The following is a 23,450-nucleotide window of genomic DNA, read 5'->3' on the forward strand; positions in this document are numbered from 1 at the left end:
CAAACTCCAAGTCTATGACACTCTCCCCCTTGACAATCACAAGTCTGTTGTCTGTGTCCGTGAGTCTGTTTCTGTTTTGTTTTGTTTGTTTCTTGCACTGGACTGGAGGCATATGGAGGTTCCCAGGCTAGGGGTCAAATCAGAGCTATACTGCTGACCTACACCACAGACACAGCAATGCAGGATCCAAGCCATGTCTATGGCCTACACCACAGCTCATGGCAACACTGGATCCTTAACCCACTGAGCAAGGCCAGGGATGGAACCTGCATCCTCATGCTAGTAAGATTTGTTAACCACTGAGCCACAACAGGAACTTCTGTTCCTGTTTTGTAGATAGCTTTATTTGTGCCATCTTTTAGATTCCATATATGTGATATCATATGGTATTTGTCTTTTTCTTTCTGACTTACTTCACTTAATACCTCCCTGTTGCTGCAAATGGAATTATTTCTTTTTTTTGGCTGAGTAGTATTCCATTGTATACATGTACCACATCTTCTTAATCCATTTGTCTGTAGATGGACATTTAGGTTGTTTCCATGTCTTGGTTATTCTGAATAGTGCTGTGATGAACATAGGGGTGCATGTATCTTTTTCAAGGAAAGTTTTGTCTGGATATATGTCCAAGAGTGGGATTGCTGGATCATATGGTAGTTCTATATTTAGTTTTCTGAGGTACCTCCATATTGTTTTCCATAGTGGTTGTACCAATTCACATTCCCACTAACAGTATAAGAGGATTCCCTTTTCTCCACACCCTCTCCAGGATTTATCATTTGTAGAGTTATTAATGATGGCCATTCTGACCGATGTGAGGTGGTACCAACACTGTAGTGTTGATTCACATTTCTCTAATAATTAATGATACTGAGCATTTTTTTCATGTAGTTATTGACCATCCATATGTCTTCAGACAAATCAAATCTTATGTGCACATTTGGTGCACTTTTTTTTACATATGCAATCACTCATATCAAGATATTAAACATTTCTAGCGTTCCAAAATAGCTTTGTGCTTCCTCCCAAGCCCCTTCTCCCAAAAGAAAAACCGTTCTAACCTCTATCACCATAGATCAGTTTTGTTTTTAAACTTCATAGAAATTTCAGTATATATTATGTAATCTTTTGTGTCTGGCTTCTTTCACTTAATTTAATGCCTATGAGATTCATCCATGGATCTACTTAACTAAGCAGGACCCTACTGGGTCCTTCCCAGGATAGATTCCCCAGTCCTTGCACCACACAATGTCCTCTGCCTGGTTCCTGTTTGCAGAAAACAAGCCTCCTAGGCCTTCTCTGAGTTCCAAAGAATAAATTTAATTTTCTAAAGAAGTGAGAAAATGCAGAAGCAAAGGAAAACAGTTAAGCAAGACAAATAGTAATAGTTTACTCATTAAACAAAGTCAAGTACCTTTAGTTCCTCCTCAAGGACTATAGGAAACCACCTATGAACTATGGAAAGAGACTAAAAAGCATATTCTGTGGTGAGCTGAGAAGGAGCTAATTAAAACTTCTTGGGGTTCCTGCTGTGGCGAAATGTCTTGGGAGTCCTGGGACTCAGGTTCGATCCCCAGCCTAATGTGATGGTTTAAGGATCCCACGTTGCCACAGCTGCAGCTTAGGTTGCAACTGTGACTCAGATCTGATCCTGGCTGGGGAATTCCATATGCCCTGGGGTGGCCAAATGAGAAAACAAACAAACAAAAACCCAGAAAACAAAAACAAAACTTCCTAGGTACAACCACATCTTTCTTTTCTACAAGAAATCAGGCCTCCTTGTCAAAGTGATCGATTCTGGGACAAAGTACAAAATAAATCTGGATCATCTTGTGCCAGAAAGCAAGGAAGTGCTCAAAGAATCTGGGATACTATCCTGCTGTATAGTACTGGGAACCATGTCTAGTCACTTATGATACAGCATGACAATGTGAGAAAAAACAATGTGTACATGTATGTGTAACTGGGTCACCTTGCTGTACAGTAGAAAACTGACAGAACACTGTAAACCAGCTGTAATGGAAAAAATAAAAATCATTATTAAAAAAAAAGAATCTGGGACATCAAAAGGACACTGAGTGGGGTATTCTCGTTGTGGCTCAGTGGTAACAAACCTGACTAGTTTCCATGAGGATGTGAGTTCGATCCCTGGCCTTGCTCCGAAGGTTAAGGATCAGGCGTTGCCTTGAGCTGTGGAATAGGCCTTGGATTTGGCATTGCTGTTGCTGTGGTATAGGCTGGCAGCTGTAGCTTCAATTCAACCCCTAGCCTGGGAACTTCCATATGCTGCGGTTGTGTCCTCCCACCCCCCAAAAAAGACCCTATTATTCCATTCTGACTTAAGTAAATAGGAAAAAAGAGCCCTTCTTTACAAAAGAATGCGGGTAGATAAATTGTAGAGGAAAGCTGGAGTCAGAAACCACCATTTTGGAGTTTTCATTGTGGCTCAGCAGTAACTAACCCGACAAGTATCCATGAGGATGAGGATTCAATCCCCGGCCCTGTTCAGTGGGTTAAGGATCTGACACTGCTATGAGCTGTGGTGTAGGTCGCAGACACAGCTCAGATCTGAAGTTGCTATGGCTGAGGTATAGGCCTGTGGCTACAGCTCCATTTTGACCCTTAGCCTGGGAACCTCCATATGTCATGGGTGCAGCCGTAAAAAGACAAAAAAGAAAAAAGAAATTACCATTTTACCACCACCACCATGATCACCACATTCATCATTGTTACAAGCAAGAATTTTCAATGAATGCTGAAACAGCTGGGTAAACATTGAAGAGTAACAGGATACTTACATAGTCTCAATGTATCTACTTTTTGAGGCTACTTATATGGTCTCAAAGTATCTTTCCAAAAGATGCTTATTTTAATAAAGAGAAAAATAGGGATGACAATAGAGAAAACTGGCAGACACCACTTAACAGACTGAACAAACTTAATCTCACTAGGAATAGAGAAATCCACATCACATGCCCCTTGCTATGACATACATTACTCCTGTGGTATTCCTGCCAAAAATGCATAACCCGAATATAATCTTAAAAAACAAGGACTTCCCTGGTGGTCTACAGCATAACTACACAGTGTTGTCACTACTATGGCTCTGGTTCTATCCCTGGACCTGGAAGCCAACCTAATTTTTTTTAAAAAAAATCAAAATTGAGAAAGATGTTTAAAAATAACCAGCCTTGTTGTTGTTGTTGTTTTTTCCCAAAAAATATGATGGGAGTTCCCCTCATGGCTCAGCCATAACAAACCCAACTAGTATCCATGAGAACTCAGGTTCAATCCCTGGCCTCCCTCAGTAGGTTAAGGATCCGGTGTTGCCATGAGCTGTGGTGTAGGCTTGGAACCTGCATTGCTGTGGCTGTGGTATAGGCTGGCAGCTACAGCTCTGATTCAACCCCTAGCCTGGGAACTTCCATATGCCATGAGTGTGGCCCTAAAACAAACAAACAAATAAACTAAAAAATATTATGGTCATGAAATATAAAGATAGATTGAGAAAGATTAAAAATTAATGGATACTGAAGAGTCGTGATAACTGAATGCAGTGTGTTATTATAAAATATGTTATTAGGATAATTGCAAAATCTGAATAAGATCTATAAATTAGATAGTATTGTATTAGTATTAATTTCCTGATCTTGATCATTTTACCATGGTTATGTAAGGGAATTCCTTGTCTTTAGGAAACACACACTGAAATATTTAGGAATATTTATATATGGGAACATATACATGCCCATCCGTGTATTGCAAGGATTAGGAGATAAGAAACTACATTTTTTTAGATTCTCTTGCCAATTAAGGCCTGGATTGGGTTTTGCAAATGAGAAACACTTGTGCGAGATTAGAAGGTAGAAGAAAAGTAAAATCTTTCTTTTCTCTTCTGGCTCTGACTACAGAGCTCAGCACACCAGCTCCTTTAGTGATGGTGAATTAGCTTCCCACTGTTTCTGATTTCAAGTAAAATACCCCCTCTCTGTTTGCATCTTTCGTTCTTCCAATACTTTTGTAATATTTTTGCTTAAAATACCTAAAATGGGTTCTGTTTTTCTGTATGTTGTTCCAGTGAAGATGTCATTCAAGTAAAAGGCAGCAAGCATGAAAGAACTCCAGGGAAACAATAGCCATGAGCCGCTCTTGGGAAAAAAAATGACTTGACAATAAAATCTAGCCAAATAAGAGTTGAATAAAAATAAAGGACACAGGAGTTCCCGTCGTGGCGCAGTGGTTAACGAATCCGACTAGGAACCATGAGGTTGCGGGTTCGATCCCTGCCCTTGCTCAGTGGGTTAACGATCCAGCGTTGCTGTGAGCTGTGGTGTAGGGTGCAGATGCAGCTCGGATCTCGCGTTGCTGTGGCTCTGGTGTAGGCCGGTGGCTACAGCTCTGATTCGACCCCTAGCCTGGGAACCTCCATATGCTGCGGGAGCGGCCCAAGAAATAGCAAAAAGACCAAAAAAAGAAAAAAAAGAAAAAAAAGAAAAAAAAGGACACAGGAAAGGATAACTGTATTTGTAAGATAGATGATTTAAAACAATAGGGTGAGGGGATAGGAAGTGCTGTAGTGGAAGTGGAGTACTTAATATAGGGTGGTTCTGAAAAACCATGTTGACTGGATGGCGTATTGAATAGAAACCTTCATGAAATAAGGGAATGAGTTTGAAGATATCTTGGTAATGAGTTTTCAAGTCAGTTTATAGATAAAATATTATAAGCATCCATCATTGCTATCACCATCTTGAGGTTGAACTAGGTGATTATGGTACCTGCCACCACCTGATGGCAGCACATTCTACAGAAAACAGGAGAGAGCAAATCTGATGATAAAACTAGAGGTAAAAAACACAGGGATGAAAAGAGTTCTGTGGTGTCTTTAGCCTTTGAGTCTTAAACTTGCCAGTTGGAATTTCTGATTTCATTAGGTTTTTTTTGTTTGTTTGTTTGTTTTTCTTTTTGTCTTTTCTAGGGCCACACCTGTGGCACATGGAGGTTCCCAGGCTGGGGGTCTAATTGGAGCTGTAGCCTCCAGCCTACGCCAGAGCCACAGCAACGTGGGATTTGAGCCATGTCTGCGACCACAGCTCATGGCAACACTGGATCCTTAACCCACTGAGCCAGGCCAGGAATCGAACCCACAACTTCATGGTTCCTAGTCGGATTGTTAATCCCTGAGCCAGGGAGGGAACTCCTGTTTTTGTTTTTTGTTTTTTGTTTTTTTTAAAGCAGGGGTTCTTTTGTGGTGCAGCAGGTTAAGAATCCAGCATTGCCGCTATGGTGCCTTGGGGTGCTGTTGTGGCACAGGTCTGATCCCTGGCCCAGGAACTTCCGAATCCCACCCCCCCACCCCAACCGCCCCATCCACTGCCCAAAGTAGACAATATCTCTTATTTATTGGTTGGGTGACTTCCATATTCCATTCCTATATTGTAAATGGTGAAGACGGGATTTGCTTTGCCTAACGTGTTACCTTCATTTCTCTATTTTCAAACTCATCTGCCTAATGTGATCACCATGGCTTAGGGGTGGGGGTAGGTGTAATTACCCAGGTAATCCAGGAGATGGTAAGCTGTCTGAAGACCTGCTGATTTTTTATTTTTTATTTTTGTCTTTTTAGGGCCACACTCTCAGCATGTGGAAGTTCCCAGGCTAGGGATGAAATTGGAGCTGTAGCTGCCAGCCTACACCACAGCTCACCAGCAACGCCAGGCCCTTAACCCACTGAACAAGGCCAGGGATCGAACCCACATCCTCATGGATACTAGTCGGATTTGTTACCACTGAGCCAAATGGGAACTCCAAGACCTGCTGATTTTATAATATCTCTTTTCCTGTAAATAATTGGAGCTCTTGTTCTAGCACTGATTTTGGAAGATCTGCCAGTATTTCTACAGCTAAATTTGAAGAAAGGGTATCAATTCTTCCATTAGACAAATGTTAATGGACAAGCCAGGCTCTGTGTGAAGTAGTGCACAGAGCTTTGCCTGGTCTGTTCCTGTTAACATTTCAGGTCAGAGCTTGGGTGCCATCTCCACCAGAAGGACTTTCTGTAACTTTAGTCCTGGTGAGGTTACTTCATAGATGTTCCCTTAGCCCCACACACTTTGATTTATCATCCTACATTTCTAATGACAGTTTCCCTTCACCTTTTGCCTGAAAACTCTGTGATAACAGGGAATCTATCTCTCTTGCTAATTGCATTACCACCCCTGGCTGTAATACCTACATAGTAGGTAACTAGTATATATATTTTGCTAAATGAATTAATTTCCAGGATCCTTGGTCCTCTTTTTTATTATTATTCTCTAAATGAGTTCCTTTCTGATTATTAAAGAAAAAAACCCAATTACTTATTGTTTTTCACATAGTGACTCTGTTTTTTCACACTTAAATTCTTCACTTTGTTTCCTAAGATCAAAGGCATTCTCTTCAAAACAACAGTACAATTATCAAAATCAGTACATTAATGGGAAATTCCCACTGTGGTGCAGTGTGTTAAGGATCTGGTGTTGCCCCAGGTGCAGCTCAGATTCAATTCCTGACCCACGAACTTCCATGTGCTATAGATATGAGCCCCCCATCTCCGCCCCTGCCCCAAGAAAATCAGTACATAATAGTCATACTTCAGAGTTCCCGTTTGGCTCAGAGGGTTAAGAACCTGACTAGTGCCCATGAGGATGTCCCTGATCTCACTCAGTAGGTTAAGGATCTGGCATTGCCACAAGTATGGTGTAGGTCACAGCTGTGGCTGTGATCTGACATTGCTGTGAGCTGTGGCATAGGTGGGTAGCTGCACCTCTGATTGGACTCCTGGCCTGGGAACTTCCATATACCATGGATGGAGACCTAAAAAGAAAAGAAATCAAAACAAAAACCAATGATACCTCATCTATAGATTTTGTTCACATTTTACCAACTTGTTCTTTGTAGCAAGAGGGGAATTTTTTATCCAGGATTCAATCCTAGATCATGAGTGGCATTTAGTTATCTTGTCATTTTAGTTTTCCTTAGTCTGGAGAAATTTCTCAGGTTTGTTTTTTTTGTTTTGTTTTGTTTTGTTTTTGTTTTGTTTTGTTTTTGTTTTTGTCTCTTTAGGGCAATACCCAAGGAATATGGAAGTTCCAAGGATAGGGGTAGAATTGGAACTGTAGCCACCAGTCTGTGCCACAGTCATAGCAACTCCTAGATCTGAACTCCATCTCATGGCAACACCAGATCCTTAAGCCACTGAGTGAGGTCAGGGATCAAATGCAAGTCCTCACAGATACTAGTCAAGTTCATTACCCCTGAGTCACAATGGAACTCTTAATTCCTCAGATTTTTTTGTCTTTCTTGTCAATTTTCAAGGGTGTAGATGTTTTATTTTGTTGTATGTCGCTCAAGCACAATTTGTCTAATGTTGCCTCCTGCTTACACCTATGCATTTTTGGCAGGAATACCACAGAAGTGATGTTGTGTCCTTCTTGGTGCATTATATCATGGTGTCTATTTATCCCGCTCATGGTGATATTAATTAGAATCACTTGAATAAAGTGGCATCTACCAAGTTTCTCTACAATCATTAGTAACTTGTAGGGAGGTACTGCTTCTCATGTTATTTCCACAATTAGCTTTAGCACCCATTGACAATTCTTGCCTCAAACAATAATAACTTATATGGTTGTCAAGGGATGGTTTTCAAATTCCATCATTTCTTCTATATTTGTAAGTTGGAATTAGACCATATCAGTTATTCAGTTATAAAGAGTATTTTATTCCTTCCGTCCTCCCTCTCCCCCTCTTTCTTCTTTTTTTCTTTTTCTTCATGAGTATGTTGCTACTTTCAAAAACATGGCTTTATATCTCTATGCTGGCAGCTCCATTTAGACACTTATATATACCTTTCAGATTCATTTCTTGCTACTTTTTTCCTTTTTCTTTTCTTATTTATTTATTGCTTTTTAGGACCACAGGTGCAGCATATGGTAGTTCCCAGGCTAGGGGTTGAATAGGACCTGCAGTCACCAGGCTATGCCACAGCAACTCGGAATCCAAGCCCCATCTGCAATGCACACTACAGCTCACAGCAATGCCAGATCCTTAACCCACTGAGTGGGGCCAGGGTCAAATCCAAATCCTCATGGATACTAGTTGGGTTCGTTACTGCTGAGCCACAACAAGGAACTCTGTTTTGCTACTTACTTTTGTTTGTGTATTTCTACTTTTTCTTAAACTCACACTTTGTTGTCATTTTTTCCCAGAAATTAATACTGCTCTGAAATATGGAAGGATAGGGAGAAATTTCACTCCTGTTTGCAGTGGAGTCCATGTGGCTATTTGCCTCTATCACAGTGCCAAAGTTAACTGTTTTGTTGCTGCTGTTACATGGAGGCTGAACCAGAAATTTTTCTTACTCCCCAATTTCTACTCATTTTTACCTTCGAAGGGTGTACCTGAGGTTAATTAACAGCAAAAATTGAACTAGAAATGAGATTCTTGATCCCCAGGCTTAGGGATTTGCTAATCAATGCTTCCTTCCTGCAAAATAGCCACGTCAGTCTTCTGGAAATAAAACAGAAAAGCTTCAGTAGCAGAGATATTGGATGCCTTGAGTCATATTCCCTAGTCCCTCCAGACTCTGATTTCAGCCACAACTTTAATAATAATTCTGCTGCAATTCAGATGCATACTGCCCATATCCTACCCCGAAAGTGAGCCTACAGATTCTGCTTTTCTGCATCAGCTTAAGGAAGCCCTCTCTGTTCCTTGTACAAATACAATATAGGAGGGTAGGAATTAACAGCATTAGGGAAATCTTCAACCACTACAGGATGAGAGTGGTGGATAATGCTCCAACTTCAATACGGCTGTCTAGAGGAGCATGCCGTATGTTTCTCAGGGTCCTCAAGGAATAAGCAGCGACTTCAGCAACAGACCCTTAAACTGATTGTTTCTTCTTTTCTCTCATTCTCCCTGATCCATCAGTTCTGTTCCATGGAAACACTTCCCAAATAAACCACCTGCACCCAAATCCCTGTCCCAGGATCTGCCTTTGAGGGCACCCAAACTAAGTCAAAAATTCATTCTATGCTAGATGAGATAAAATTGCTAGAAGACAAAATCCCTAGTGCTTGCTCTGAAGTGTGTGATGGGAAGACAAGTAAAACATTACCTCCCAGGTTATAGTCTATTGTTGGAGATGCTACATTAGTAGCAAGAACAGAATGATGCATGAAGACATGGGGGAGGGATCACCTGACCTTACCAGAAGGGCTTCCTGGAGGATGTATTGCTGGAGCTAATTAATGAAGTGGAGATCAAATACAGCTGTAACAATTCTACATCATACAAAGGTCAACTGAAAATTTAGTTGATACCTCTGTATGCTTTGTATAAGGGTTATGCTGTGCTCTGCTGCAATACATGACATGACTGTAGAGGATACACGAATGAACACTTAAACATCTTTGTAGTTATGTTAATACGTACTAGAATAAAAATAAGGAGCAAAAATACGCTTGATTTTTCAGAGTATTATGGCTTAGGCTGCGGCCAAAATAATATAATGAGTTGAAATTGGCTTTAAAGAAAAATATTGAGTGTGTAATAATACCTGGGTGTAGATTGGCAAAGATTGTGTGGCTGGACTGCAGATTACTGAAGTTTGGGAAACAGTGTTGCAGCAGAAAGAAAATTAGAATGAGATTCCGCTTTCCAAAAAGTCAACAGTTAGTTGGAGAACACAGGCCCATAAGCAAGGATGTTTAGGGCTACAATGAATTTAGAAACTAAGTACAGGGCCAAGATTGGAAAGCAGTGAGGAGTAAAGTGGAGAGGCTAGAGTTACATCAGTTGGAAGACTTTGGTCCAGGGGAGAGGTAATACCAACCTGAATTAGGGAGTGGTTATAGCAATGGAAAAAAGACAAGTAACGTAACAGGTTCATTGCAATCATCCTGCAAAAGAAAACCTTACTGATTGAAAGCAGCAAATAGTTGAAACCTGTCTATGGCAGTTTTGTCCACACACACAAAAGGAGTGAAAAGAGCTGAATCCATCCATGAGAAAATAGAATTAGAAGCATGTTTTTATTTGGCTTCAGTTATCAAAGCGTTTTAGCACGAATTAGTCAGATATTTGCCCCTATATATATATATATATATATATATATATTTTTTTTTTTTTTTTTTTTTTCCTACTTGACTCAGAGCCTGGAGAATACTAACACAGATAATAACGCTTTCTACGTTCCAGGCATGTTCTAAGAGCTTTACATTCTCCAACCTCACAACCCCTTACTTTACACAAAAGCAAACCTTAGGAGTGTAACTTGCCGGGGTAATGGTACTGTGAAGTAGCAAGGATTAAACTCAGGCATTCTGGCTTTAGAGTATATATTCTTAATACTACACTAGAATAAAAGGGTCAGGTAGATAATGTTGAAACGGGTCACACTTCATCGGTGGATCGTGAAACACTCTTACTGGCGACAGAAGACGTGGTTCTGAGACCACAGTTTCTCCATCTGTAAAATGGAGATAATAACGACGCTAGGAGTCTGGTGCAAAGGACTGAGATAATGAATGAGAAAGCGAATTTCAAATTACGTAGGTGGCTCCACACACCAGTTTTTCGGAAATAATGAATACGCGAACTCAGAAGTTGCAACGAAAGGATCTGTGCAGCTAGCCGCGAGACTCCGCCCCTGAAGCTCCCCCACCGAGAGCCGCAGGTGGGGCCGGCAGACCTCCTTTGCGCATGCGGAAACTGCTGCCCGCTCCCACCTCTAACCCAGGCTGAGCGTAGCTGCCGTTTCTGAAAAAACGATTCGTAACGAGGTCCCTGGCGCGGTTTCCCTTTGCTCTCCCTCTGCGGGCCCCGGCCGTACTTCAGCAGTGTCTAGAGCCTGGTCTGTTCTCACCTACCTGCCTCATTTTCTGAAGAGGTACCTGTGGTTGGCCTAATAGTTGGCTGTCGAAAGTGCCGGCCCCCGCGCCGGCGCCGGCTGCAGCCGGGTGGGAAGGCTCAAGATGGCGTGCCTGTTGGAGACCCCAATCCGCATGAGCGTCCTCTCGGTGAGTGACCCGCCGCAGCCGCTGGCCCGCGCGCCAGCCCGGGAGCTCAGGCCCAGCTCGCAGCGTTCACCACAAACGCGACGTGCCTTCTGGGCACCACCCCTTGAGGTGGTCTTCTGCTCAGCTCTGGGCCGGGGAGGGAGCGAGGGTGGGTGGGTGGGCGGGCGGGATAGTCTGGATCCCGGCCGAGCCAGAAACGGCTCCAAGTACGGGAACGCTCACCGGTGCAGGTTCTCAGGACAGCGGGCGGGGAGAGTGGGCTTACGGGCGGCCGGCCCGGCGGCGCGGCTTGGGCTTTGCCAGGCGTTTCCCCGTGCCTTTCTCTTAGCGATGCCGCTTCTCCGGGGCCGAGCGCTCTACTCTGCGAGGCGCAGGGCTCGCTGCTGGCCTGGGGATGAGCGCCCACCCAGTCCCCCGCGGCTATCGCAAAAACTGGTAGAGGCTCCTTGGCTCCCACAGTCTTGGGGCTGCCAGGCCAGGTCTGTGTGGTATCTATTGCTTCCCAGCACCCGGTCATAGGCTAGAGCTGTTTGCCTCTTGGCAACGGAGCCTTATCAGCTGCAACGTCTCCTGGTGTATGTAGTTATTTAAGCCTTTTTCCTTCGCTTTGCTCTGGAGGTCGTAGCTCTCAGTCTAAAGGAACCTGTGCCTGGCATTCCGCTTTCCTTCAAGGGGAGTCAAACATTGAAAAAAGCGAGCGGTCAAATTTTCCTACTATTTTTAGAAGTAATACCTAGTTTGTCTGCTTAAGTTTAAAAATAAAACCAAAACAGGACTTTCGATGTTGCTCTTGAGAGAACCAGGATCAGGGGTGAAAGTTACTAGGAGATAACTTAGAAAAGTTTTGCCGCAAATTAGAACTGTCCAACTCTGAGGATGGCCAGTTTACCAGTGGTCCATTTGCTGTTGTTAGAAACAAGTGGTCAAAGGCTGATTTGTCTATCTTTTTAGACTTGTTGTGGAAGTCGGTCTGATGCTGAGAGGGATGGTTGGATTCTAGATGACTTGTCAGGTTCCTACAGTCTGTGTCCAAATGATTTCTTTTTTCTTCCCTGACTTCCGCAAACACTCCCACCTATCTGGAAGCACTTAGGACGTTTGCTGCAATACTTGGTTAGAGTATTGTGGCATACTCCACCTTGATAATTTATTTGGTGGGGAGGGAGCTGTGCGCAAATTTGTCCTTCCTTTGATCCGTTTTAGTAGTCCCTTATTTTTAAACTGCAATTGGGGAAAAACTGTTCACCTAAGCGTTGAAATAAATTCAATTACTCCACCTCTGACACCTGGACTGTTTCGTGGGATGGGGCCAATGACTTTTCCCTAGTTACGTCTTTTTTTTTTTTTTTTTCAACTATGCATCCTGACTGTTCTCAATTTCCTTTAATTATCTCATTCATCCTTCATTTCACTTGAAGCTTCTTTAGTTTTCACACATTATTGATTTGTATAGTGTACAATTTAATTTTTTTATTTGTTTCACTCCCTTGATAAATAATATTTCCTATTTAACTGTATTTGAAAACTTCTTGAAGAGTATTCCGTCCTTGTGGTGGGCATTTGCTTTAGCCCTGGTCTCATTGGTTTGTTTTATTTTTTTTTTTTTAAAGGTTTTCACAGTCCAAAGTGTGGTCTTTCAGTTCTTCAATTTTAGAGCCTTGGGAAATCAGAGCTTTGAGTAAATGATTTAAACTCTCTAAACTCATTGAGTTTAAATATTATAAAATGAAGCCTGTACCTTTCAAAGTACTACCTTGGGCCCCACTTTTTGATATACAAAGTGCAGGTGAAATAGGAATTAATAATCAGAAACTATCTTGCAAACATTTGACTCCTTTACTAGGCTACTTATTGTGCACGAGTCGTATACAATCCACTTTAGGGGATGCACAGATGTGATCAGCTGTGCCTTCAGGGAGCTGACAGTCCAAGTGACTCAATAGCCTGATGAACATAATTCATACAAGGGGTAGATGAAATTTTTTTTTTTTTTTTGTCTTTTTATGTTTTCTAGGGCTGCAGCTGAGGCATATGGAGGTTCCCAGGCAAGGGATCTAATCTGAGCTGTAGCCGCCGGCCTACACCACAGCAATGCCAAATCCAAGCCAAATCTGCAACCTACACCACAGCTCACAGCAACGCCAGATCAAGGATTTCCATTCAAGTCCCTTTATACCTTCTTCTCTCTGAGAGAGCTAATTCATTCTTTTTTTTTTTTTTTTTTTTTTTGTCTGCCATTTCTAGGGCCGCTCCTCATTCATTCTTATTACTTTAAGTGTAATCAACTTACACATCTACATTATCAGCCTTGACTGTGACTTCTTGACAGTGTGACTTCTTGAAGTCTTACATCTTTAAATCATACATCTTTAAACTTCCAACAAAGCACTTTCCTTCTAAGAGAACTTAGTCCTGAATTCCCATTTCTGTTAATGGTACTATCTTTTATGAATTACCCACTGTTAAACCACTTGGATCATCTTTAACTCTTCCCCCTTTGATGCTCCTATAGCTAATCAGTCCTTAAGTTCTGTCATCTCTTCATTCTTAGTGTTCTTCACATCTGTCTGTTCCCAAGACCACCCTCTCCTTCAGACCTTATCATTTTGTACCTGCATTACCACAGTGTCCTTGCAGTTGGTTTTTACTGCCTCTAGTGTCTTTTCCTCTCAGTCAGAGTCCCTTCTCCACATTAATTTTCCTGTACAACACATTGTACACTTCCCTGTTTCAGTTCTTCAATGAGTTCCTATTGCTAAAAGACTGATGTTCACATTCAGCTTTTGATATAAGATTCTTTATCCTCTGCTTAAAAGTTCTATCACATATAAACTGGCTTTCTCAAGTTGAGGTGATCTTGGGTTCTTCAAAACCCCAGTAATTCTTATTGTCTGCTTGTTCATTTGCACGTATGAAATGTAGCTTTGTGTGGGTTTATTTGTGTAACATATTTTGAGCTTCTGTCATTTGCCAGGCCTGGTGTTGGGTTTGGGAATACAGTGGTGAGCTACATAGACTGTCTCTGCCCTCTTAGAGATTTCAGCCTGATGGGAGAAATGGATATCAGACAGTTCTGTATAAATGGTGATCAGTGTTATGAATGAAAAATATAGGATGTTGTATAAGCATATAATAGGGAAATATGGTCTAATATGGAGGGCAGTGAAGAGAGCCAGGGAGGGTTTCCCTGAAGAAGTGACAATGAGCTGAGAGTTCAAGGATGAGTAAGAACTAACTGGAAAAACAGAAGAGCATTCCAGGCAAAAGGGAACTGCTTTTGCAGAGGCCCTGAGGCTTTCAATAATTATTCTATCTACTTAGGGAATAAATTAATTCAAAGGTAAGTGCTTGGCTTTTTCTTCTTAATCAACTACTATTTATAGCAGTATGTCTTGCATTTGTGGATTCTCAATAAATATTTGATTCAACTGTCTGTTTGGAGGAGTTGGACAAAATCTCCAGGTGTTTTTTAGGTTTCACCACAATTACCCCATCCCTACTTGGTTTGCATTTAGCATTACATCACTCTTTTCAACTGATTTATAAATTTTCCCATGTTTCCACACTTTTGGGTGATTTTACATTGATTACATTTTTAAAATTTTAATTTTGAGATAATTATAGATTCACAGAAAGTTGCAAAGATAATACAGAGAGATCCCTGTGTATACTGCACCCATTTTCCCCCATTGGTCACATTTTACATAACTATAGTATGATATCGAAACCAGAAAATTGGTATTGGTGTAGATACATGTGTAGTTTTGTATCATTTTATCACATGTGTGTTTGTGTAATACCACAGTCAAGATCTCCCTCATGCTACCTCTTTATAGTCACACCTACCTACTCCCCCATTCCTACTGTTATCTCTAACCCCCAGTGGCAACTGATCTCTTCTCCATCTCTGTAATTTGTCCTTTTCTATAATGTTACATAAGTGAAGTCATATAACATGTGAACCTTTTGAGATTGGCTTTTTTCACTCATCATAATGCCCTGGAGTTTCATCCAAGCTGTTGTGTGTATCAGTAGTTTGTTCCTTTTTACTGCTGAGTAGTATTCCATGGTAGGGATATATAATGTGGTTGTTTAAAAGATAGTTTAACTGATCACCGATTAGAAATTTTGGTTTCCAGTTTTTGGCTGTTAACCTGCTATGGACAAATGTGTATTGGTTTTTGTGTGGACATAACTTTTTGTATCTCTGAGATAAGTGAAAGGAGTGCAATTGCTAGGTTGTATGGTAAATGTATGTTTAATTCTTAAAGAAATTGACAAACTCTTCTAGAGTGGCTGTACCATTTTATAGTAATGTATGAGAGATCCAGTTTCTTTGCATGCTCATTTGGTATGTCATAATTTTTTATTTTAGCTCTTCTAATAGATGTATAGTGATATCTCATCATGGTCTTAATTTGCATTTCTGTAATGATTATTAATGTCACAAATAATTTCATTACTGATTTGCCATCATTGAAATATGAATAAAATGTTTTAGTCAATTTTTTTTCATATTCTTTTCCCTACTTTCAAATTGGACTGTTTGATTTTTGACTGTTGAGTTTTGAAAGCTCTTTTTATATTCTAGTTATGAGTCCTTTGTCAGATGCTTTGCAAATATTTTCTCTCAGTCTGTAGCTTATCTTTTCATTCTCTTAAATATAGGTTAAAAAATGAACTTTAATCTCAGTTTTACACTTGGTTCAAAAATTAATTCAAAATGGATCATAGATTTAACTGTAAAATATTAAAAAAAAAACTTTTAGAATGAACAGAAAATCTGCAGAACAGTGGACTTGGTGGAGAATTCTTAGACATGACACCAAAAGCATGACCTGTTTTTTTTGTTGTTGTTTTGTTTTCTTGTTTTGTTTTTTTTTTTTAAATTGGTAACTGGACTTAAAAGGATCACTGGATTCTTAACCCACGGTGCCACAGCGGGAACACCTTATTAATAATTTTAAAGTAGTGCCAGGAGCCAGGAATTTCAGTTATTTTGACTTGTATCTTCTTGATTTCTGATTTGGCCATTATTTTGCAGTGCCGTCTTTCATATTGGCTTCTGGGTAAAGATAGGAAATTATTGACAAAGGAAGATTCCTATTATCTTCTGGAAATTGGAGGATAGCTGCCCTTACTGAGCAGTAGTGCAGTAATCCTTAGGATTGTTGTTAGATAGGAATGAAAAGTATTCTAAATAAGAGCTGTTTTGCAGAAACAGCCCCCACTTGTCACTTTGATAAAGGAAAACTGTTTTGACCTCATTTCATAAACTCAGAAGAATAAAGAGCTGCATTCTCTTGTATATTTGTAATACAGCTCTTGGGGGAAGGGGAATGGTGAGACAGTGTTATGCTTTCTATTAAAAATGGAAAGTTATGGTCCAGTGGGAAGAGTCTCTAGCCTATAGCATATATTAATATTTGGAGATCTTTACCACCTGCAAAATGATTACAGAACATATGATTCTTTTGCTTCAGGAGTGTTTTAAGAATTTATTAGGCTTTCAGAAAGTTGTAAGACATGGCTGGATAAGGGGAATGAGGAAAAGGTAAGAGTCATAATCATAATCAAGCATGATTGACAAGATTTTTAGCTTTATAGCTGGGTGATATCCTCTACTGAGATAGCGAGGGTTGGGAGAGAATTATGTTAGAGGAGTAAGGCCGAACAATTAGTTTCATTTTGGACATGCTGAGTATAAAGTGTTTTCCGGAAATCTATTTAGAGGTGTCCGGTAGGCAGTTGGATATTCTGGAATGTGTTCCACGCCATCAAGCAATTCTCCAATTCGCTGGACACCAGCTGAGTGTCCTACAATTTAACCCAATTCTGAAACTATCTTATGGAAACAGTATCAGATCCCACAGCTTAAGGGCAGCCCTTCAAGACTGCCCCCACTTCAGGCAGCATGTTGTTCTCCTGTCCTCTGACTGCGCACTTATAAATCAAGGGTTCCCATGACTCTGTCCTCAGATTCAGTCATTTGTTAGAAAGGTTTATTTGCTCAGCAAAACGGTTACTGGTTTATTATAAAGAATTCAGATGAACAGTCAGATGAAGAGGTACATAAGACAAGATCCAGAAAGGTCCCAAATGCAGGAACTTCTGTCCCAGTGGAACTCTGGTGCACCACTTTCCTGGCTTGTGAATCCATTCACCTATTTGAACGCTCATCACATTTTATTCAGAAGTTTTTTTTATAGAGCTTTAATCTCACGCTCCCACTCTTCCACTTCCCAGAGGAAGGTAGATGGGACTGAAAATTCCAGCCCTCTAATCACTTGGTCTTTCTGTAACCGGTCTGTCTTGAGGCTGTCTAGGGGCCCCAGCCTAATTATTCATTAACATAAACTCAGGTGTGCTCAAAAGGTGCTCCTTAGGAATAAGCAAAAACATTCATATCACCCAGGAAATTTCAAGGGTTTCAGGGCCAGGAACCGGGACAAAGACCAAATATATTTATTAAACCACAAGTTAAAGGTCTAGTGCTTAAACCTAGGGAGATGATTATTATTGGGAGTCATCAGCACATTGATCAGTTATTCTTAATCTTTTAAGGGTAAGAGGGTCAACACTGTCTTCCCCAGAAAAACATGCATCTGACTAAAGAATCACATAATTTCAAGGGCTCATGGATTTCCTGAAATCAATGCATAAATTTTGAGTTAACACTTTCTACTCTTTATTCATTCCAAAGTCAGTCACAGAAACATGTACATATATATATATATATAATATATATATATATATAGCAAAATTTAGTACTCATTTAAAATCTTTGTGGAATGATAAAGATTGTAACAACAGGTTTTAAAACTCATGTAAGGTATCATGTGTAGGACTTGGCCCTGAAAAACTATGATTTTTTTGCCTGGAGCAGGCCAGTGATCTTTCTTCTGCAAGGTGTGCTGTATCTACTGAAAGGTCTTTGTGTAGCAGATGCTATAGCAGGCCTGGGAGGCAGAGCTAGATGCGAGAGATCCAAGCAAGGATAAAGTAAGGCATTTGTAGGTCTGAAAACAGGCAAAGTAGAATGGACAGAAATTACAACTGGCCCATGATATTGGCACAGTAGTCATAGGCCACAATGTGGATGATGGGTCAAACAGATACTGAGTGGTGCTATATTCGGAAAGCTAGTGCACCACTTGCTGAAAGTGATGGGCTAGTATGAATCAAGCACCATGGAGAGCTCCGAGGCAAGGTTATTTACTGCCTCTTAAGACTCTGAAACAAAAGAGGCCTTTTTTAAATTAGGAAGCAGCTAGCCTGTCTGGATTATATCACCTCTGAGGTGTACCATGAAAGATGGTACCCTGGATCTCTAAGTCATTACGTGATTGCAATTTTGAAGAATACTTTAAACTATTCTATAGTCCAGGATGATATTGCACCCATGTCTGCATAGCATCACTCTGTTATGGCAGGATTGAGAAGTAGGCATTTGAATCCTACTGGATTTCCTGGGCTATCGTATCATCTTGGTAGGTAATATGTAGGTCACCAACCCACAGAACTCTCAGTCTTTATAACTTACAAGCCTTGTCACTCCAGCATCCCAGATAAGGCTCCTGCTTCCTTGGACTTCCAAATTCTGCTGTTTTGCAACATAAATCCTTATATAGTTCATTTACTCTGTCCAGAGGGATCTCTTCTTGGCCCCAGTCTTCAGACATTCTTGTCTACATTGAAGACTAAATGAATAGAATTTAATGGTGAGAAAAAACTTTAAAAGTCATGTAGACCCAAAATAGCTCTTTGTGATTTATAACATACTTTAGAAGAATAAACATTGCGGTACTTGGTTAGAAAGAAGTATGAATGCTAAATTGCTTCCAGTTCTTGAGACCACCAAAGCATGTTTATAGCATGTTGTTACTGTGTACGAGGACAATAATATTTTATTATGTTAAAAACTGCAGAGAAAGTAAAGGCCACTCTTCATATCTGTTTTCATCTTACTGTGCTCTGGTTTTCCTGTTATGCAAAAACAAACAAACAAACAAAAAACCCCTTAGTATGAGTAAAATTATGGCATCTTTGCTTGAAAGAAAGCTGCAGATAATTTTCAATTCGTCCTTGTCATTTTTTGGGGGGTGGGGGGAACTGGGAACAAGAGACTGACTTGTCCACTATCATATACTATTATTTATAAAGTGTCACAGTCATATTTCCAAACACCTAATTAAAACAAAAATTTGTGCCTTACATTTTAGAATTTTATTTTCATATTTTATGAGCACTGATGTATTTGCTGTTTATTTTAAAGTAAGTTCTCTTAACATGTAAAATCTAATTTTCAGTCTTAATTACTTATTGAGAGGTCAGGGCTTCCCCAGTTGTGTAAAAGGACAAAGAGGAGGAAACTATGTCATTGAAAGAGTAAATATTCAGGTACTGATATACTAGAAAGAAATAATAAAGTAGTGATATATTTTCAAATTAGGGTATTTTAGCTATGACTGCATTACAGGCTGATATAGTTATGATGTGTTGGTTATGTAAATACAATAAGTGATATTGTTTTTGATGTGACTTTCTGAAATGAAAGACTTTTGGTAAAGTTCCTAACAAGACAAAATACAACCTTCTCTGTATTCATATGGGAGTTGCATTCTTGGAAAATTGTGTATTAAAATGATATGAAATATATTTTGTGTTCATATGTAAAATGGAGTTAGATGCTAGGTTCAGATAATTAAAATTTATATTTCCACATGACCACATAGTGGAAAGTCTTTTGGGATGTAGGCCAGTTGTCCCACTCGCTATAGGACATCTAGCATCCTTAGTCCTTGCCCACTAGATATCAGTAGCACCTGTCATCATTTTGACAGCCAAAATTGCTTCCATAGATTTACAAAATGTATTTGTCCCTGTTTAGAACTACTGAGATGCTGAGAGTTGGGGTTCTTTGGATGGTATCATCTGTTAGTATACCTCCTCGCTCTTTCTCTCCTGTGCTTCTCCCCACAGCTTGTGCAGTGTATAAGGAGATGGAAATAAAATGTGCTGTTAAACATTTCCCCTCGTAGTATGTATAGCCCTCTAATATTCTGTATCATTTATTTATTGTGTTTATTGCTTTTTATCTTTCTCCCATGATGAAATGTAAGCTCTGCAAAGGTGGGCTTTTGGTGCAGGGTTGAGGGGTAGGGCAGCGGGGTAAGGAGGAAAGGTGAGTGTCTTTGTTCATTGCCTAAACAGTGCCTGCATAGCTGTTTGAATATTTGTTAACTGTATTAAAGAGTACTACTTCAGCTCTCTTTTGTATTCCCAAGTGTATACTATATCACTATGATGCTAAATTGCATTTCTCAAACACAGGCATTGCTTCTGAACTCACTTACGTGTGCTCTGCTATCTAGAGTCCTTGTCTTTTTTCCTCCCTTTTTTCACCTAGCAAAATAATGCTAAAGTTTCAGATTAATCATTCTAGCTGCTTAGATACCATTTCCTATTCCACCCCTAACTTTAGTACTTCAATTAATTGTATCTTCAACTTTCTTTTTATCTTGTGTCCACTTTTATGGTTACACTTATCCTCTGTTACAAGTGACAACTGTAGCTTTCTTACTTACCTGTTTCCTTTCTCTTCTGTGAATGCCTTGAGGTTAAGGGACTCTATCTTATTTATTACTAGCACCCAGTGTTAATACTTAGTAAATTAAAGACATTCACTTGTTCAATTTCCGCCTGAAATAGATATTAATTAATTAATTTTTTGAGGGATGCGCCCAAGGCATATGGAAGTTCCCAGGCTAGGGGCTGAGTCAGAGCTACAGCTGCCAGCCCACACCACAGCCACAGCCATGCCAGATCCAAGCTGGGTCTCTGACCTACACCACAGCTCACAACAATGCTGAATCCTTAACCCACTGAGCTAGGCCAGGGACCGAATCCACATCCTCATGGATACTAGGCGAATATGTTTCCACTGCACCACAATGGGAATTCCCCTGAAATAGATTTTAAACTGAAGCTTTATTGAGTTCAGAATTCTATTTTTTGTGTTGCATTTCTTTCCTCTCCCTGAAACCAAGATTTTCCCTGACAATGCTGAATGATCAACATTAGGAAAAGTTTTATCTGAAGTTCCTAGAAGTTTGTGGAGTAATTGATGTATTAAATTTTGACTGGCAATTATTAGTTTAAACATTCATTTCTTAGGGGTCAGAATACCCCCTTGAGAATTGTAATTTTTTTTTCTCACTCGAGGCATGTGGAAGTTCCCAGGCCAGGGGTCAAACCCACGCCACAGCAGTGACCCAAGCTGCTGCAGTAACAACACTGGATCCTTAACCTGCTGTGCCATGAGGGAACTCCAAGAACTGTAATATTTCTGAAGAACACATGAGAGAAAATAGATAGGAAAATGCTTTTGTAAACTGTAATATACTAAACAAGTGTCAGGTATTGTAAAAATATTTGTATTCTGGGAGTTCCCATCGTGGCTCAGTGGTTAATGAATCTGACTAGGAACCATGAGGTTGCGGGTTCGATCCCTGGCCTTGCTCAGTGGATTAAGGATCCGGCGTTGCCATGAGCTGTGGTGTAGGCTGGTGGCTACAGCTCTGATTCGACCCCTAGCCTGGGAATCTCCATATGCTGTGGGAGCAGCCCAAGAAATGGCAAAAAGACAAAAAAAAAAAAAAAAAAAAAATTGTATTCTGTCTACCTTTTCTTTTGGGGTTGGTCACATGGGAGAGAGAACACTATAAACTGAGTACTTTTTGAACTTTATGTGGTATTATTCTTAACTGTGATTTTTATACTCTGAGTCCCTTGGTAATACCTACAGTTATAAAGAAAGTAATAAAAACTGCAAATAATTACTTTATACTTTTTTTTTTTTTGGTCTTTTATGCCTTTTCTAGGGCCGCTCCCATGGTATATGGAGGTTCCCAGGCTGGGGGTCTAATTGGACCTGTAGCCGCCGGCCTGTGCCACAGCCACAGCAACACAGGATCTGAGCTGTATCTGCAACCTACACCACAGCTTTCGGTCATGCCTGATCCTCAACCCACCGAGCAAGGCCAGGGATCGAACCTGCAGCCTCATGGTTCCTAGTCGGATTCGTTAACCACTGTGCCACGACAGGAACTCCACGTTATACATTTGTAACAGTTTTTTAAAATCTCAAGTTGAAAGTTTAGATTTTTAAGTTCACTCAAATGAGTAGTTATTGCTAAATACTTAGCTTGCTCTGAGAAAAAGCTGCTATCAGCTGAGGAAAGTTATCTAAATAGTTAGATTTTATAAATATAAATAAGAGGAGCATTAGTATACTCGTTAAGGTAGTTACATTTTTTTATAGAAAAATAGAATTTTCCTGAAATTTATTGTATGGTTCATTTATAGTTTTTCCTGTGCATTACCCTATTTGATCCATACCACTGTAAGCTATGAGTTAACATCACCATTTTATACTTGAAGAAACAGTCTAAAATTTTACTTTTGCCTAAGTCACAAAGCTACTAGGTGGTAGAACTAGGATTAAGACCTGTCTTCAATGCCAAATCACTTGTTGTTTCTACTACTCGGTGTCTGAGTATGATGGAAACAAAGAACATAATTTTAATGAAATATGCATAGAGCACGATTTTAATGAAATACTTTGACATTTTCTATCTTTCTTTCTTTTTTTTCTCTTTAGGGCTGCACCCACGGCATATGGAGGTTCCCAGGCTAGGGGTCAAATTAGAGCTGTAGCCGCAGGCCTATGCCACAGCCACAGCAACGCCAGATCCAAGCGGCATCTTTGACCTATGCTACAGTTCTTGGCAACATCAGATCCTTAACCCACTTAGCAAGGCCAGGGATCGAACCTATGTCCTCATGGATACTAGTTAGATTTGTTTCCACTGAGCCATGATGGCAACTCCTGGCATTTTCTTACTAACACTTAAACTCTCACTCTTCATTGTCTAGGAAACTCGTTTCACTTGAGGTTTCAAAACTTCTGAACACATGTACTTCTGATATTTGAATTAAATCCCATTTGTGGCAAGTCTGGGACTTAGTAATTTAGTATTCAAAACCTTTCCCAAAGAAATTTTTTCAGAAGTCAGGGTTTCAGTTCACCCCGCACATGGGTAGTTTATTCAGAAAGGCAATTAGAGACTGTTCTAGTTTGCCTTTTCATTATGTCTGACCAGTTTTCTGAGCTATTTCTAATTTTTTCCTCTTTTGTGCCACTGAAGAGGAAAAAAAGGTAGGGTGAGCCTATGGTCTAGCTTATCTCCAACTCTCCTCATTTATGTGTGTTATTCTATGACAAGTATTAATAGTGGCCTCTTTTCACTGTTAAAAATTATCTTGGTTTGGGTGATAAATTTGAAGGTCTATTTATTGTCAATTTATTGTTATGTAACAAATTAC

The 23,450-nt window shown here is 40.1% G+C and overlaps 1 protein-coding gene across 10 annotated transcripts in view; it reads left to right on the forward strand.

Annotated features, from left to right (window-relative positions):
- Positions 1 to 11,015: 11,015 nt before the first annotated feature.
- Positions 11,016 to 23,450, forward strand: part of ARMC8 (armadillo repeat containing 8) — a 100,941-nt gene continuing 88,506 nt past the window's right edge. For 7 of the 10 annotated variants that reach the window (XM_021069500.2, XM_084989842.1, XM_084989839.1 and 4 more), the window contains exon 1: positions 11,016 to 11,063. In XM_021069500.2, coding sequence (XP_020925159.2) covers positions 11,019 to 11,063 — 45 coding nt within the window. In that variant the 5' untranslated portion in view covers positions 11,016 to 11,018. Of the gene's footprint in view, positions 11,172 to 23,450 lie in introns of all 10 variants that reach the window. The other 3 variants (XM_084989835.1, XM_084989838.1, XM_084989836.1) reach the window with 1 other exon arrangement.

The sequence above is a fragment of the Sus scrofa genome, chromosome 13, assembly GCF_054392235.1.
Source record: "Sus scrofa isolate SSC_HxYL_T2T_F1_AM1 chromosome 13, Sscrofa_HxYL_maternal_Yorkshire_Landrace_v2.0, whole genome shotgun sequence".
Lineage (NCBI taxonomy): Eukaryota > Metazoa > Chordata > Mammalia > Artiodactyla > Suidae > Sus > Sus scrofa.